The sequence below is a fragment of the Spea bombifrons genome, chromosome 2 (genome assembly GCF_027358695.1).
Source record: "Spea bombifrons isolate aSpeBom1 chromosome 2, aSpeBom1.2.pri, whole genome shotgun sequence".
In the NCBI taxonomy this organism is placed as follows: domain Eukaryota; kingdom Metazoa; phylum Chordata; class Amphibia; order Anura; family Pelobatidae; genus Spea; species Spea bombifrons.
This window is the reverse complement of record NC_071088.1, coordinates 14,999,880-15,016,565: the sequence shown is the minus strand read 5'-3', so window position 1 is coordinate 15,016,565 and position 16,686 is coordinate 14,999,880. Positions and strand designations below refer to the sequence as shown.

Below are 16,686 nucleotides of genomic sequence, written 5' to 3'. Positions count from 1 at the left end.
TGGCAAGAAGCCAAAAACAATTTTCTTGATTAGATCTAGCTAGCACGATGGCACGTTAGTCTTTTAAACTAGTTAAAGAGCAGTAGTAAAAATAAGTGTAAATATTAGACCCTTGCAAAGTGTTTCTTATAGAAATAGAAGACTTACAATCTAGAAAGGGATATATTACACAAGGGGAAAATGCAAATGTCTGAGGTGGACCAGCCACACAAGTGTATCTCAGTATAAATAGCGATTAAATATTACCAAAGATATAGACTCAATGAAGTGGTGAGGCTAGGGAAGACGAGTCACAGGTAGGTGTGAAGAGGGCTTCCCTGAAGACTGGAGTCTAATGTAATGTCGGATAAGCCAGGGTTAAGGTATTCTATAGGATAGAGGCAGCAAATGGAAAGTTAGGAGCTTTAAAACACAGACTCTCACCTATAAAGTGTATAGGCAGTCAGGGGTTGACAGATGGTCATGATTACAAGCTTACAAGCTTTAGTTGTATCTTTTGTTAGGAGTGAGAAAATGTGGACAATGTTTTTTGAGACGTCGGCCTCGGACTGAAAGTGGGTGTTAAATGATGAAGCAGAGGCAGCAATCATGTGGCAAGGGAGTCGATACAAAGTACATAAACTAAAGCATTAACTGAGTTGGGTGTATGTAAGCTGCTCAAGAAGCTTGGAGGCAAGTAGTGAGATGGGGCAGCAGTTTGACATCAAGGGTTTTTTTTCAGCCTGGGCTTATGGTGACAGGCATGAAAAAGGATGGAGAGACTCCAGCAGAGAGGGAAAGATTGAAGATATTAGAGTAGGTACAAAAAGAGACCAGATTAGATAAGAGGGGATGGGGTCAAGAAGACAGGTAGTTGAGCAAGATGAAATAAACATCTTTAGTTCCTGGATGAGTGAGAGGAGAATAGAAGGTATGTGAAAAAAGGGAGGGTGGGAGTAAGAGGCCAGGCGTGTAATTGTCTCATTTTGTTCTTTAAAGTTGGTTGCAAAGCCAGGGGCTGGATGGCTAGTGGAAGGGGTAATCATGACTGGGCATGGGAGGGAATTACAGGTAACAAGACAATCACCTTTTTGAAACGTCTACAATGTCTAATTCTTATCACTTGTTTCCCACTATATGCAACAGCAACAATTGCAACAGAAGGAAGGGGGTACTGCACACATTGTGTAGATTGATTTCAATAGCAGTTACCCTTGCTGTGACCTTGCAACGTCTTGCTCAGTCAGTGGAACAAAGCAAGAAAAATGGGTGCATCAACACATTATTAGTGACAGTTTACTGTCATCAAGCTTGGCACTCATGGGAGAACTAATAATTCTTATTACCTAAAATCGTTATAGCCAAGCCATTACCACGTGTGTTGTATTTTTCTCCTTAGAAGATGAAATGCCTGTCTCTTAATTTCTGCATTCTGTTAACCATGTTCTTTTGGTTTCTTTTCTTCTCTCTCTTCCTCTCTCTCTTTACTAATGTAATGTGTTCAGGCGGTTGGCAGAATGCCATTAAAGCTTTATGAATGATGCTTAAATTACCTTCGCTAAAATCTAGAATTCATATATTATAATATTACCATGGGAAAAATTAGGTCACAATGTATGAAAAGTTATTTGCTTGTTGAACAAAAAATGTACTTAAAAATGCAACTTACAAACCCAATATAATTCACAAGGGTTACCTTTACGGTGACACATTAATAAATTGGATGGTGAGGCACGGTGAGGAGTAATGTTATTTATATTATTTGGATTGTTTGTGAAAAGAAACTAATTTGCTTGAAAATTAAGGAAAATGCATTAGTGTCGGGTAGTATTAAATGGAACTGTACTCAGCTGCAGGCTGGTTGAGATTTTAGCAAAGTTACACGCAACAACAAGGTTGATTTACCAAATATTATGTTGAAGTGGATTAACACAGGTGGGGGAGGGGTACGACAACTCAGTAGGCCGTTTACAAGGCAGATCTCTGATTTCCCTAACCAGCCCATTTACACTATAGAGGACTGTTGGCGTTAGCCCTTTAGACAAACTGCTGAAGAATGACATCATATCACCAATGCGGAAGGCCGCAACAGGGGGGTAAAGACATAGGGCAGCACCCAACATGATTACATCACTGTTAATGTTTGCACTAATACATGAGTTATACATGTTTTCATTAGGTTACTAACCACCAAGGGCCTAAGCATCTATGATTACATTTTCACACAATAAAAGATTAACCAAAGAAAGTGGGTTTTGATCTTTGTAAAAAAAAAAAAAAAAAATTACAACAGCACTACTAAAAGTCTAAAACCTATGTTACGAAAACTGTGATTGTATGTTATTTTAAATCTACAAAACTGGCATGATTTCTCATGTTCCTAAAACTATAAGGAATTTAGAGATCCAGTGGTGTAACTACAGATGTTGTGGAAGGTTCGGTTCTGATCATGTCCCAGATGGACTTGGGACCATTTTTACTGACGTACATGTCTCCGGTCATCTCCACTAGAAATGAGGGATACTGCCTCTGTCCCCGACATTGCATAACTAAAATCAATACATTGGCTATATAACTATAACTATAAGCAGGGCTACGTGAGTATGTAAACTGGTGGGTAGGAACCGTGATAGTGAGGGTCCCGAAATGAGTATATGCTTGGGGGCAATCATTGTTTCAGGTGCCGATGATTGGTTAATTAACATAGCATTCGGCGGATTATTGAAAAGGAAAGCTGTTACTTCTTCTTGACAGTAAGAAAAGTTGAAATGCTATTTCCTAGTGAGCGGCATACTCTAGCCTAGGCTGTCTAGGGCCAGGCCAAGGGTGTGTTGATGCTGCATTTTCAGAGACTCAATGAGAAAGTTGGTATGATCAGAGATCTCCCGTGTAACTCATCTGAAGTATTTCTTTCGCTAGAAGTCTACAAAGTGGAGCAATGGGAAGGTTTGTCCCTGAGCTCATCACAGAGGATGTAGAGCAGGTACCTATTCAAAGTAGGTCCTGGGGAGGATGGCTAAGGGTATCGTCCCGATTGAGGCTATATAAATATACCACTGTTACCAGCCTTCTTGATTCTTCTTCGGTTTGGATACCAATTTTTGTCAACTGACTTTTAAATATGTTGCTGTCTATTTTTACAGCCTCATTACATCAATGAGTTTCTAAATTTGACACCTTTCTCACGCCAGGAACTGATGAACTGCTAAACTTGTTGATGACTAGCATAATTATCCAGAGGAATACATTATTTTAATCTATGGTGTGTGAGGAAAAAGCACTGTTTTAAGAAAGCACAGAGTGAAAGGATCGAGAGACTGAAAGAGAGAAAAAGTCGTGTGAATGTCTGAACCCTTAAAAAACTAAAGTGTATTGATAATATAATAAGGGGACGGTTTATGTTTGCGGAATATGTCCAAAAAATATGGTTTTATTTAAATAGAATATTAAGTAGAAGAGATGCTAATACATATAATTAGGAGTATAAAATACATTGTAATTCAAGCTATGGCACTTAACAAAATCTATATTTCTAAAGCAGGGCTGAAGACATCTACAGGTCAAGGGCAATCACAGTCTCAAACGTGTTATGTAACTGTGTATCTTTTACTATGTCGGCCCAATAAAAAAAGGTATTATCTTAATGATAGAGACATTTAAATACATAAGGGGGTTAAACAAAGTGAACAAGGAAAACACATGTCCAAGCAGGAGAAATGCCAAGATACGAGCTTGTAGCCAAAAGACTATATGGCCAGTTGTTTAAAAGTGATATAAGAAAGATAAAATAAATTAAAAAAAAGAAAATAAGTCATAAATGGGACAGCCTTTCAGCTGAAGTGGTAGAGGGTAATACAACACGGAGACGGGCATATGGCTACCCTAAAGGTACCCAAGGCTGATGACCTCATCAGGTTTGAGGCGTTAAAGCAAATAAAAAATGGGCAAACCCTCCACTAAATTGTTTTAAGGTAAATGAGGATGAACATAATGGACAACATATGCCTTTATGAAAGTATATTATATACAGTACATATAAACTGTAGTTCCTTTAGGATGTGATAATGCAGGTGGTTGGAGTAACAGGCATTTTATTCCGGTAATGTGTATCTCAGCCTGAACATGAATATATGGAATGGAACAACTTGACAAGAAACATAAAACAAGTTATAAAATCTATTAACATTTGCACTATCGATGCATATTTGAGGCGCGTATGCTGTGTAAACAGAAGAGCGCGCCAATTACGATAGTGATAAAGAGCAGACATTGTTAAGAAAAATATCTTATTGAATTCAAATGGAGTAGAAGAAAAAAAATCAGCTTATTTATGTCCTAGCAGCTACACAGTTTGGAATAGATTAATGTAGAAAGTGTTCAATATTGCACAGGAAGAAAGAGATTGATATTACTAAATGAAATAGCCTTGCAGTGTTTCCTGTGGCAACCAAGAAATTATGTTGCCAAAGCTATGGGAGGCCAATAGGATTTATTGTTACAAGTAAGTACTTCTTCACAGCCTTGGCCTAGAAGCATCTTAAACGAATAGAGATCACATAATATTACAGCGAACAGTGGGCACAAATACGACTCTATCCACGCTAACTACTTATTCATAAACACCAGAAACCAATATTTTAGGCAAATTATATCATTTTATTGATGTTAAATAAATTTGTCATCATAAGAAGCTGTGCCATCAGACACGACCCATTATTCACTAATACTGTCAGTCATTCAGAATTATATTGCATATTTCTTTGAATCGGGCTTGCAATAGGAAATTATTTCACCCAACAGCGATAGGGTGACTTTGTAAATGATGCACTATAACAATAATAATTGACTGAATAATGGATGTCTCGTTGTTATTGTTGTTTCGAGCTGTTTTAAAAGGACAGGGTTCTAGCTATCTTCAGGCTAAATGTTGAAAAAAAAGAAAAACAAATGCGCTTTATTTATAAAAAGCTGTGCTGTAGGACCGAACAAGAACATGGAAGGAGCTTATTATTACAATATAATATTTAACCTCAAAAAATTGCTTGTAAGTATTGTCATGGTTATGGGGTTCTCTCTGGCAAAGCAAATTGTATATTTATTAAAATACGTTTTGTATTACATTAAATGTATTAATATAGCGCCAGCAGATTCCGTAGCGCTTTATAAGTCAGTAGGATAAATTCAAACTCGCAAACAATAACAACTGGTACAAAAGGAGAAGAGGGGTCTGCACTTGCAAGCTTACAATCTAGTCGGTTGAGGGGGAAGTGAAGCGGTAGGAGGGGACGGCTTGGATGAGGATGAGTTGTTCGAGGTCGGATAAGCTGTCGAGGTTCTTCAGATGGCTTTGAGAGGATGCTGGCTGAGAGTGCTATGAGAAAAAAGTTGTATGCCCAGAATCTTTCTTAACAGTTTAAAGAAATGCTCAAAACGTAAAATAATAATAATAAAAAAAAAACTGTGTGGGGCGCTTATAATTTTCATTCTGGGAAGGAATGCAGGTCATCTATGCCTCTCTCCCATCCCTCTCATCCCATCCGTGAGATTGGGGGATAAAAATAAGAAAACCAATTACTGTAGTAATGAATTAAGCCCACTTGTACCTCTTCTCCTGGCCTATCATGTGCCCAATGGCATGGGGGCTAAAATAAAACATAATCCTTTGGGAAGCATGGTGCCGAATAATGCCTCCTCTCCTACTTTCCTCTATACTGAGAGAACAAAAAAGAAAAAAATCTCAAGCAACGTGGGACGTTGATAAATTATAGAGATGCTGTTATTTTTCAACTTGCATCAACAATGACTTCACTGTCAGTCCTGTCTAAATGCAATTCTGCAATGAAAAAATATGCAAGAGGGATATTTGGGGGGAAGTTACTCATGCAAAGTCGCTCGAGCTTTAGTGAATAGACCCATGTGATTCTCGGCATAAAAATTGTGCTTAACATTTAGAGATTAAACATATTTTAACATGTCGCTCTTTAAAAAATAGTCTACTTTTCATCTCAGAGCTTACTCAAGGAATCGAGGATTTTTTTTGTGTGCATTTTTTAAGATGTAAGACAGAAAACAAATACTTTTTTTCCACATCACTTTTATAGATATTTGTGATTTATTTTTATCACCAGTTGATATATATATATCTAGACCTTAGGCTTCTTCCTATATTATTAAGTCAATGATATAGCAGGTAAAGGCAGATGCAAGGGGCTTGTAATAGAAAATCCGGAAAAGGAAAAAAAAATGGATATCTGGCCTTAGGTGTTCTCGGTACCTTGGGTACCATGATATAATTTTATTGTCTGTCAGAAGAATATTGAAACCTTTGTCATCTCTAAATGTTTCTTGAGGCTTGCAGGAATCCAATTAGCCTTTGATAAAATAATACTGTAGGGATATTTGACTTATATTATCTGATGGCAACCCATGTACCTCTGTGCATTGAAGCTTATAAACCTTCAGATCAAAGTACCCTAATAAAGTCAAGGTATTTCTTTTTCAGTGCTAACTTGTTCCATCGCCCTGAGTGCCCAATGCTGAAGTAAAAGAAAATGTTAGTCTTTGATTCCTGATTTGCCAAGTCATTTTGCTTCGTTGTTATGCAATGAGCATTATTGTAATTTTTAACCAAATTTTTATAGTGGAAAATGTATATTGATAAGCACATAGACAGATCAGCAAGTGTTTGTATCCACCGCGAGACCTTTCAAAAGAATAAACCTCAGCGCAGCTCTAATCGGTTCAGCAGTGAGGTTTAGTAAGGTACAAATTTAGGACAAAAACAACAGAAAAATGGTCATCAGTAGCGGATTGATTTCTTTTGTGCAATACAGATTAGATAACGGAAAGCAAGACAATGCAATGAACTCCTTGAGCTACGGATTGTCTGTTCTACAAAGGAAGTTCATTGAAAAATATTTTCTAGATGGAGGGATTGAAAATGAGTTTGATGGTTGTAGGGAAAGTCTCGCTGTGATGAATAAATGAATCCTCACCAACTTTATGGAAAAAAAAAAATGATTTCAGGATTTTATTCTCCAACTGAAGTGATAAGCGTTTTATAAGCAATCAAATCAAGTGTACATGTCTGGCCTCGAGCCCTTTTAGTCTACCTGATACAAGGAAATAAAAAGGAAGCATTCAGCAAAATAAACCAATACCTAAAGATTATTATAGTTCTTTTTTTTTTTTTTCTTCTTCCAGTAAAACCAATACCGACACATTAATTGATGGCAGAGCTTAGGAAGAGCTGTTGTCAAGTCATTTACTGGAGTTGACACTTGTGACACTGTGCATTGTGTGATGTGCAATTGTCAAATGTCATTTTGCCTCCAAGGAGTCTATTTTCTAAGTAAACCCTGGAGGATTTTTTTTTTGTAGAATTTAGCTTTTTGTCCCCATAGGCTAACATATGAAGTTCTGCTCAGAGAAGCCCAACTAAAGTAGATCCCATTTTAGCACACTTTATGTTTTGGTCATATAAAACAAAGGAAAAAATATAAGATAGAACACACAGTATAAGTAAAACCTTTATCACACCTTGTACTAGTTATATTTAAGAAAAATATTTGAGATGTAGTAGTGCACATACTATTTAACTAATATTCAAGCTCTCCTTGGCCAAAATGCTACATTTCATTGGTGTCTCTGGTCACTTCTTTGTTTTTAGTTATTTGCCTTAAATTGATCTCTATAAATAAAGCCCAATGTGTTTTAGCTGTTTGTTTAGATTGTTGTTATTAGTTGTTGCAAAATAGAAATGGAAACACCATCCATCAGTACAAAAACTGCCTGATCAAAAGCAATCAGCAACTTAACAATATGGAGAGAGATAAGGGGGAATAATCATGTAAAGCGGGAGAAAGGGAAGTTACAATGGTGGTGGTCATCAACATAGAAAACCTTAGAACAGAATCACTGGGGACTGGGACTCGAAGTGACTTCTTAGGTGGATGTGGTCAATGCATGTAGGAGAGATATTTACTCCTATCGTTTATATATGGAGTGTGATGGTTTCTTCGGTGGGGTTGGACTGGAGTAGCATGAGTTGGCAGATGGCAAGATGAGACACCTGATTTAGCCAACACCACCTATCACAGGGGGAGGGTTTTAATAGAAGGTACGCAGATTGCATTTTTTCTTAAAATGGAACTGGTTAGGTAAGTTAGAGAGACTATTTTTCTTTTCCAAGTAATTTAGGAAATCATCAAGCTTTCTTATAATTATTAACATTATTATTGTTATTATTATTAATTAGTAATAATAATTAGTAATAATCATACTAGTAATAATAATACCCAGTCGTAATAATAAAATAGAGTCATTTCATAGACTTTTGTTTGGTGTTTAATTATATTATTTCTCTATGACCGTAGCTGGGAGTCTCGCGGTGAAGCCCTTCTTCACTGGTTCTCCATGTGATTTTCTTCGTTCTGGAGACAGGGGTGCAGTGTTTGGACGTGCCCACTTTTGCTGTATAAGGCTAGTGAAGCCACTCTGGAAGAGGTAGTTGCTTGACACGTCTAGGTGATATCTTTAAAATCCACTTCTATACAAGTCAATACAATACTTTGAAGGCAAGGCTACCATATAGGGTGTGTAAGCAGATTTGTAGCTATCAATTAATCCAGTTATATATACTAGGTAAACCTATGCAATGGTGCTTATAGATTCAAATAAGAATAAACCTTCAGTTGTAAGACCCCTTGGTGAAGTGTGCTGACAGGCCATCTATATACAAAACCGTGGGATCCACCTTCAGGCGTACAAAGGCAGAACATTTTGAACACAGCAGTTTCACAGAGCAGATGTGGTCACTGCAAAGAGATTTGCTCTAGAAGATACTGAAAATTGAACGAGATGTCATCATCTCAAGATATCAAGATAAAACCACTGTGAAAAAAAAGTATGCAGTACCTAAAATTATTAAAATTTACATTATGATTATTACCGGTATATTTAATGTTCCATTTCACGTTATTCATATTTATGTTTTCCAAATCTACTATCAACAGGTATAACAAGGCATACCAAGGGAATTTCATTTAAATGTACTTTGTTTCTGATGATTCCTTATTAAAGACTGCATATATATATATATATATATATATATTTATAGTATACACAACAGATTATATCTTATTTTATAGCATACTACCCTTGCTATATGTGAAATTATGGAATATACTTGAAAACTTCTGATAACTTTTTGAAGAGTTTGGACATTAATCATTTATTGCTTTGGATGAATCAGGACTCTATAATATTTACATCAAATATATGAAAATTATTTTCTGCTACATCACAACATGATTATGAAGTGTGCCTTACCTACATATCATGCATAAAAGATCTGCATAGTAGGGGGCATTTTTTGAGTTCATGGTAGTTCCCGTGATATATAAATCAAAAGGTTTTATCAAAGGACAAGTGCCTCTTACACAGCATCAAATACAGGAAGTATATGACAAAATCATCAGCGTTTCTGTTTGATTGCTTGTCTCCGGAGCTTGTCTACCTGGTAATGTTAACTTGTGGATTAATGACAACTGACAATGCGATGACCATTGTCACAAATAACCTCTGTGCCGCTGAATTCAGCTTTTTATTTTACTTAATTGTTGTCTTACAAAATCCAAATTCAAAGCCCTTTAGAAACAGTAACACGTTAGGGTCATGACCACTGAAACATGGATTTATCTCGTCCATGACATTAGGCCGTGTCTCTGTGCCACAAGCTCTATAAACTCAATTTCAGCCTCTGTTTTGAGAGGAGGAGGCCTCGTTGAGAAGCCCTCATTTTCTTCAATCACCATATTAGCTGGCAATTTAGCAACATTCTGTATATAACTTCTGTTCTTATTCCCAACTATCTGCCAGATCACCAAGGTCAGGGTCTGACATTGGAATGGTGGGAAGAAAATCACCCAAGGGGGCTAACGTCTGACTTTACAAAGGTCCAGCCATGTGAACTGGGCATCAATCTGCATTACATGGTGGATGATCCTCAGCTACAGCCTAACTCCTACAGCATCAAGAAGTACACCAAGAATGAAAAACCTTGCTTCTGAAGCTTAATGATTTGTCTACCAAAATGTTTCAGAACATAGACACTCTGGTACAGTTAATAATGCTCCATCTGGGGTCCCTCTACCTTCTATTCAGGCTGCCCATGAAGAAATTATATGGGTAGTAATATTAGTAATTTGTCCTTTATGAAAAAGGAGAGAAGATCTCAAAAAATCCCTTACAACTTAGATCTCTACAGCAAGCTAATAAATAAGATAGTAGCATCTCTGCTAATTGAAACAATTAAAAACAAGGAGCGCTTAACTCCTTCTCTCTACTCGGAGACCCTGCAGTCCCTTGGGCTGGCCAAAAGGCTTTTGAAAAAAAGGAAACATACCTAAGGTATGGTGGCCTAGGGTCTCATGGATTAAGAAGCCCACAGGAAAACTGTTTCTACCTTGTTTAGATATCAATTTGTTTTAGGAGCTATTACTCAAATCTCTACAATGGCAACAGTCTATACGCAACATAAGTTGCCACATGGCTCTTGGAATAGAGCCTTAGAGCGCTCCCTTTACCCTCCCTTTTATTTGTCATATATTTACTTACACCCAGCCCAGGTGGCTTACATCTTAAACCTTGTGGCTCAAAGAAATGAGCACCTTCAGATTACAGATGTTACAACCATGTAGCGAATGGGATGTTCTGAGAGGATTTTTGAAGAGGTAAGAAGTCCCTTTCTGAGACATTAAACTTGACATAACATATAATAAAAGCTGAATATGATAGAGCCCTCAGTGAACTTAAAAAAAGCTAAGAAATAGAGAGTTTGTTTCTGGGGAATTAATGATATTTTTTTAGATATGAAATAATTTTTCAAATCATGGCAATTTTTTTTTCCTACCAAAGCGTACATTTCTAGGATTTATTGTAAATCGGCTCATTTTTTGGTGACATTTAAAATGTGTCATAGAAAACAGAATCAACTGTTAGAATGCAATATCCGCATGCAATTTGCACTGGAAAATCTGTTCTTGTTCACAACATGACCTTGACAATAACATAGTTATTTTTGACCATGGACAGAAATACATGCAATATCATAATTGGTGGAACATTTCCTAGTACGACATAACCATATCGTCATCGCTTACAGATTAACAATATAAAAATATAACAATAACGTAACTTTTGTAGAATCATTTATAGCCAGAATATTATGAAACACATATTATGGTTGTAAATGTTAATGTTTTTACTTAACTTCCCCCCTCCCCCGCACAATTCCAATACAGACAAAGTTGTGTGTACAGGGGCTTATATTACCATCCAGGTTATAAAAGGAAAACTAACACAACAATATAGGTATCATAGCCTTATAGTAATAACTGTAATCTTGATTTACGTCAGATGTCATGCTGTTTCATACATAGGAAACTATTGCGATCTGGCACTATATATAGACTAAAAGTGGGCATTTTAGATTGTACCAGACAATCATTTGCCAAAACGGAACAGTTTCTTTTTATTGTTTTGAGATTGGTGCATGCATTCTTTATTTGAGTTAAAATGACATTTGTATCTCATTTAACTCCTCTTCCAGCTGTCTCTACTAAAGCCAGGAAGTGAAAGCAGGAAGCAAATTTCCCGCACATGCTCAGTAGCACTTCCACGAAATCATTGGGCGTAGCAGCATCCAATCACATTCACAGTCTAGCGAAATATTGGTATTCAGCTACCAAGCGTGTGATTCGCTGCTGCTATACACCCATTGAATTGATTGGGAGCATGTGCAGGAAGTGTACATGTGAAAGCTTCCAGCTTTCAGTAAAGGCAGCCATGGGAGGAGTCTTGTTTTCTAATTACAATAATTAAACTTATGCCTATTGGCATACAAAATATAATGCTATATTTGGAATACTAATTGGCTGCTGCTAGTCCAGTTTGTGACCTGGAATCCCCTTTTTTCCCAAATATATCCCATTTCCGACACAGTTGACATACGACAAGGCGTGTGTAAAAAAGCATACTTAAGCATGGTTTTGGCTATCTAACTCCACGGATACGTACACTGGTTTACATGCAGTAATATGCATTGCCCATCCAAAATTGACTCAATACGCATTTGAATTACGTATATGAGTGGAGTGGTCCTTTGGTGAGAGTAAGGTTTGGGACACTTGGAGTTTGTTTAGTATATACAGCGTAACATTCCTGGCCAGAAATCCCATGAACGGCTTGAAAGGGGCTGACAAGGACAGTAAGCAAGCAGGGCACTCTATACCTAATGTATCGCTTTGTCTTAGCCTGTCCGCTCTAGTTTTGTCACATTCTTTGAACGTGTCTATTGTAAGAAGTGCTGCATACATTGTTGGAGCTATATAAGTTAAATATTAATAATAATAGCAATAAATACCGTAAGTAAATCCATATATAAAAACCCATATAGCCTTACATTGTGTGTGTGTGTATTTACTTATATATACTGTATATTTCCCCATGCACACAATGTTAATTCATACAACGTACGAGTTTTAACTAAAAAAAATAAAAAAAAATATTTCATTTTGCGTAACAGACAAGCTCACCTTTGCTTTTGTTCTTCACTGCAGTCACTGGGACCAAGCAAAAGAATGCATAAGAAGAAGAGAATAAAGACATATTAGACAGGGACAGAAGCTGGAAAGAGTACACAGTCTGTCTCCCCACTTACGTAAGGTGTTATTAGTTTGCTTTTATCTCATGCTTTACCTACTCAAACCTATTGGGGTATAGAAATAGAACAGTTATAAAACGATTATGTAATAGCGTCTTGCTTTGTTATATAACGTTGCCTGTGTATTTCATTTTGTTGCACAAATAAGCGTATTAGAGTGTTATGTAAAAAATTAACAGAATTATTAATTCATACAAATTATTAATTCAGAGCACTTTAAATACTTTAAATTTAAAATTGTAGAAATTGCAGACAAAAAATCAACATCCAAATATAATCAAAGATTGCTCATTAAAGCGGAAGATTTTTTTCAGTTTAGGAATTTATGGTAAAATCTCAGTTTGTAATTAATTATAAATTAACAAAAAGATTCCTGTAGGATTCATTATAGCCAAGAATCTGACGATTTGCCGTTATTACACAACAGTAAAGTCACATACTTTAAATTTAAGTAAAAATGAAAATCCATTGTGTGTATTTTAGAGCGGCTAATCATTTTAGGAGAGCTAGCAGGGCAAGAGTACCTAATTTAATGACATTAATAACCGAAGGGACTAGAAATTTGAACTGGGACCTCATGGCCCAAATAAGTCTGAAAGTCACAAGGGTTCTTACCGAAGAAATGAAAAACTATACAGTCTTAGTCTTGGAAAATTTGACCTACTTGACATGAGTGTGAATTACTTTTTTCATTATCGAAGAAATGCCAGGGCTCAAGAGAAATGTTATTAGATAGATTTTGTTAATATAAAAGTGTATGCTGCGAGAACAATAACGTAATTACCTATCATTTAAAACTTGCAATACTCCTAAAACTGGAAAGAGCGCGACCTAAATGAACCTTGGGCTAGATTCTATTACACAAAAATGGATTTTGTCTCAAACTTCCCTGGAACAACTAGGATTTCCATACAATATGGATTTTCAGTACAAGAAATATGCATCTTTTAGCATTTTTATTATTAATGTGTTAAGACATATAATTATAGAAACACAGATATTAATGGTAGATGAAAACCATTCACCCCATGATCACCTGCCTGATCATCAGGATACCCATATGCCTATCGCATGCCTGATTCTATTCCTTAACTATATTAACCTCTACCACTTATCTACCATCTTTAGTAAAGTAAAACTGCTTTGCATTACATATAACAAAAGCAAAAGGTAAAGGGATTGAAAAACAAAAAATAAGGTTATTTGTCGTTCGTAACACTTGACGGTTCTAAATATGATAAGATCCCTGCACCCAACGGGTGCAAAAGAGAGTGGGCTAAATGTTGCACAATGAAAGCAAGAGTAATAGTAACACAAACAATTATAGTTTCAACAATACTAGCAGCAACAGCGGCCAATGGTAATGAATACACTAAAACTCTGCAGTCCTAGCGTTTACTGGCGTTAGTGTATCTAGTATCATTAAACGCACAAACAAGCTGTATATCCATTCCTTGGAATAGTTTTGAACAGAACAACAAATTTGGTAAGAATTTGAAAAAATCAAATATAAGAATAAATACCATGAGTGAAACAAATTAGAATAAGTAGCCTACGGAAATTAACCAACGGCCTCTTATTTATTAAAAAAGCAATAAAACAAATGTGTCTAATATAACACGAGAACAGGACTTTGTGTTATTCATTTGGTACAAAACCCTGGAGAACACCTTAACAAGTTCCATATGCGATGTCCATTTACGGAGTATACTTCTTTTTGCCCCAAAGTACAACATCTTGCCTATACATTGTGTCATTGCAGTCACTGAGCTAGCGAATGTATATAATACAATGAAAATAATTCTCATTTGGTGTGAAACACAGCACGAGCAAATAAAAAAGGGGCGGAAGAAATATCCCAAGAATTGCTTATATTTACTTGCAGTTCAGGTAATAAAATGTTAATTTGTTGCAAAAAAATAAAAATAGCAAATAAATTATTAATATTTTGTTCTTATTTGTGATCGTATATATGTCTCTGTACGAGCTGTATTTTTCCCCAGTGCAATTTAAGGTTTCTGTAATTAAGACTATATTGAAACTATTTTTTTAAAAACACTCTGCTTTTAGATCTATGGTGCCATTAATTAAAAATGAAAACAAATAATGAAGGTATATGGTACTGAAGGGGCTAATTCTCTTGTTAACAGCAGCTAAATGAATTGTAATGCACACACTATTGCAAAGTCATTATCACATTTTAGTAAATATAAACCCATTACAGCCTGCATTTGACAGGTAATTAAAATGAAAAAGAAAAAAAAATCAACAATTCATTGTGTTTGAGTCATTAACATTGCCATCATTATGCATATGTAGACATAGGAACTGTGTTGGTGCAACCCCGTGTCTCATGGTTTTTACTCCTTTGCATTTTACATTTATTTCATTCAATTAAAGCATTCCAACTGGTGCTTTTCTAATAGCTGTATCACTGATGATCTACCTGCTTTAATATAGGTGACTTGATTTAGAATAACTTCGCTTAAGAAGTTTATAAGAACATTTAATTGGTTGCTACTAATAGAATATGTATATATATATATATATATATATATATATATATATATATATATATATATATATATATATTACAATATCAGTTCAGGGTTAGTTCATATATAAAGTTCTCAGGTTCCCACCCGGTGACGTCTTTAGTAAAGCTTTGTCCAGAGCTTGACCCAGGCAGTTCCGCCAGCACGTTTTCTCCAACCTACTAACCACCTTTTGATTTTCTCCAACCTAATAAACTATTTTAAACACTTTTTTTTTTTATCCTTTTGCTCTTCATCTGCTGCCCTACTATGACAATCCCACCACTTGCTCCCCATACCCTCCAAAATTACATTTAAGCTTACAACCTAAACAACATGTGTTTTATCTACTTTTGCTTTTATTATTTAATAAAGCTTTGGATTATTCTTATTTTTGGACCTCCATTTTCACTTTTATCCTGACTTGTATCAAGACTTATGTCTTGTATCATTTATGTCACTACATATCCACTCTGAAAACCTGTGACCTAAGCATACCATCAGAAGAAGCCACGCCCACAAGAACATCCACAAGCGGGGAGTATACTGCCCATGCTGTTATAATATATTAGCTCTATATAGTGTAAGTGTTTCTTGTTATTATTCACCTTGGCTCCATAAGACATACTGCACTATTTTCCCCTGGTTATATTGGAAGACCCTTACAGCCATCAGGCGCGACCACCACACCCATCCCAAAGATTCTACCTTCAAGCCAGATAGGAGAGACTCCTGGCACGGTTTGTGTTGCTGCCTACTCCTCCGTTCAAAGACTACTCCCAGCGCTGAACCATTTTTCTGTCTTAACAACACAGTGCCTTTCTGCAAATCTCCCGTTATCTCCAAATATTATCCTAACCACCTTCTTCTCTCTGCCCTTGACTTGCATCTTCTTTCCGCTCTCATATCTCTCATATCTCTCATATCTCTCATATGTACCCACAACCTATATTTTGATAAAACGCATCTGTTCTCCTACCTCTGTACGATTATGTCTTGTGTGTGCTTGTGTTATTGTCAGTTTTGTATCTTAATTAATGTTATTTTAAATAGTAATTATCTCCGATGCCAGAATATGCCCCTAAGCACACTCAATGGTCTGGACTCTCACTCAGACTCTCTCTCACTCACTATATATATATCTCATAGAAGCTGAATGTCACTGACAAAGGTCTATATATATCGCTTAAATTTAATAATGCCCCTTTATCACCTTACTTTTAACCCTTTGGATATCAGATTTTGAGAAATATTTTTTTATAATTGCTTTTTTTTTTTTTTAATAAAATCATGGTAAATTTAAAAACCAAGGTGGAATTTTCAGAAATAAAGTGAATAGGGATTTATGGAGAAAAAAAAAACCCATCTGTTTGGTAAGATATCAGGTTAGTTTTATAATCTGTGTGTTGAGCAAAACCTTAAATTTACAATATCTGGTTCGGCTGCCAA

At 36.0% G+C, this 16,686-nt stretch overlaps 1 protein-coding gene across 2 annotated transcripts in view; it reads right to left on the bottom strand.

Annotated features, from left to right (window-relative positions):
- The window catches only part of CADM2 (cell adhesion molecule 2), a 616,782-nt gene that overhangs the window by 167,609 nt on the left and 432,487 nt on the right, over positions 1–16,686 (bottom strand). For both annotated transcript variants that reach the window (XM_053456894.1, XM_053456895.1), the window contains exon 2: positions 12,576–12,602. In XM_053456894.1, the coding sequence (XP_053312869.1) occupies positions 12,576–12,602 (27 nt within the window). The remainder of the gene's footprint in view (positions 1–12,575; positions 12,603–16,686) is intronic.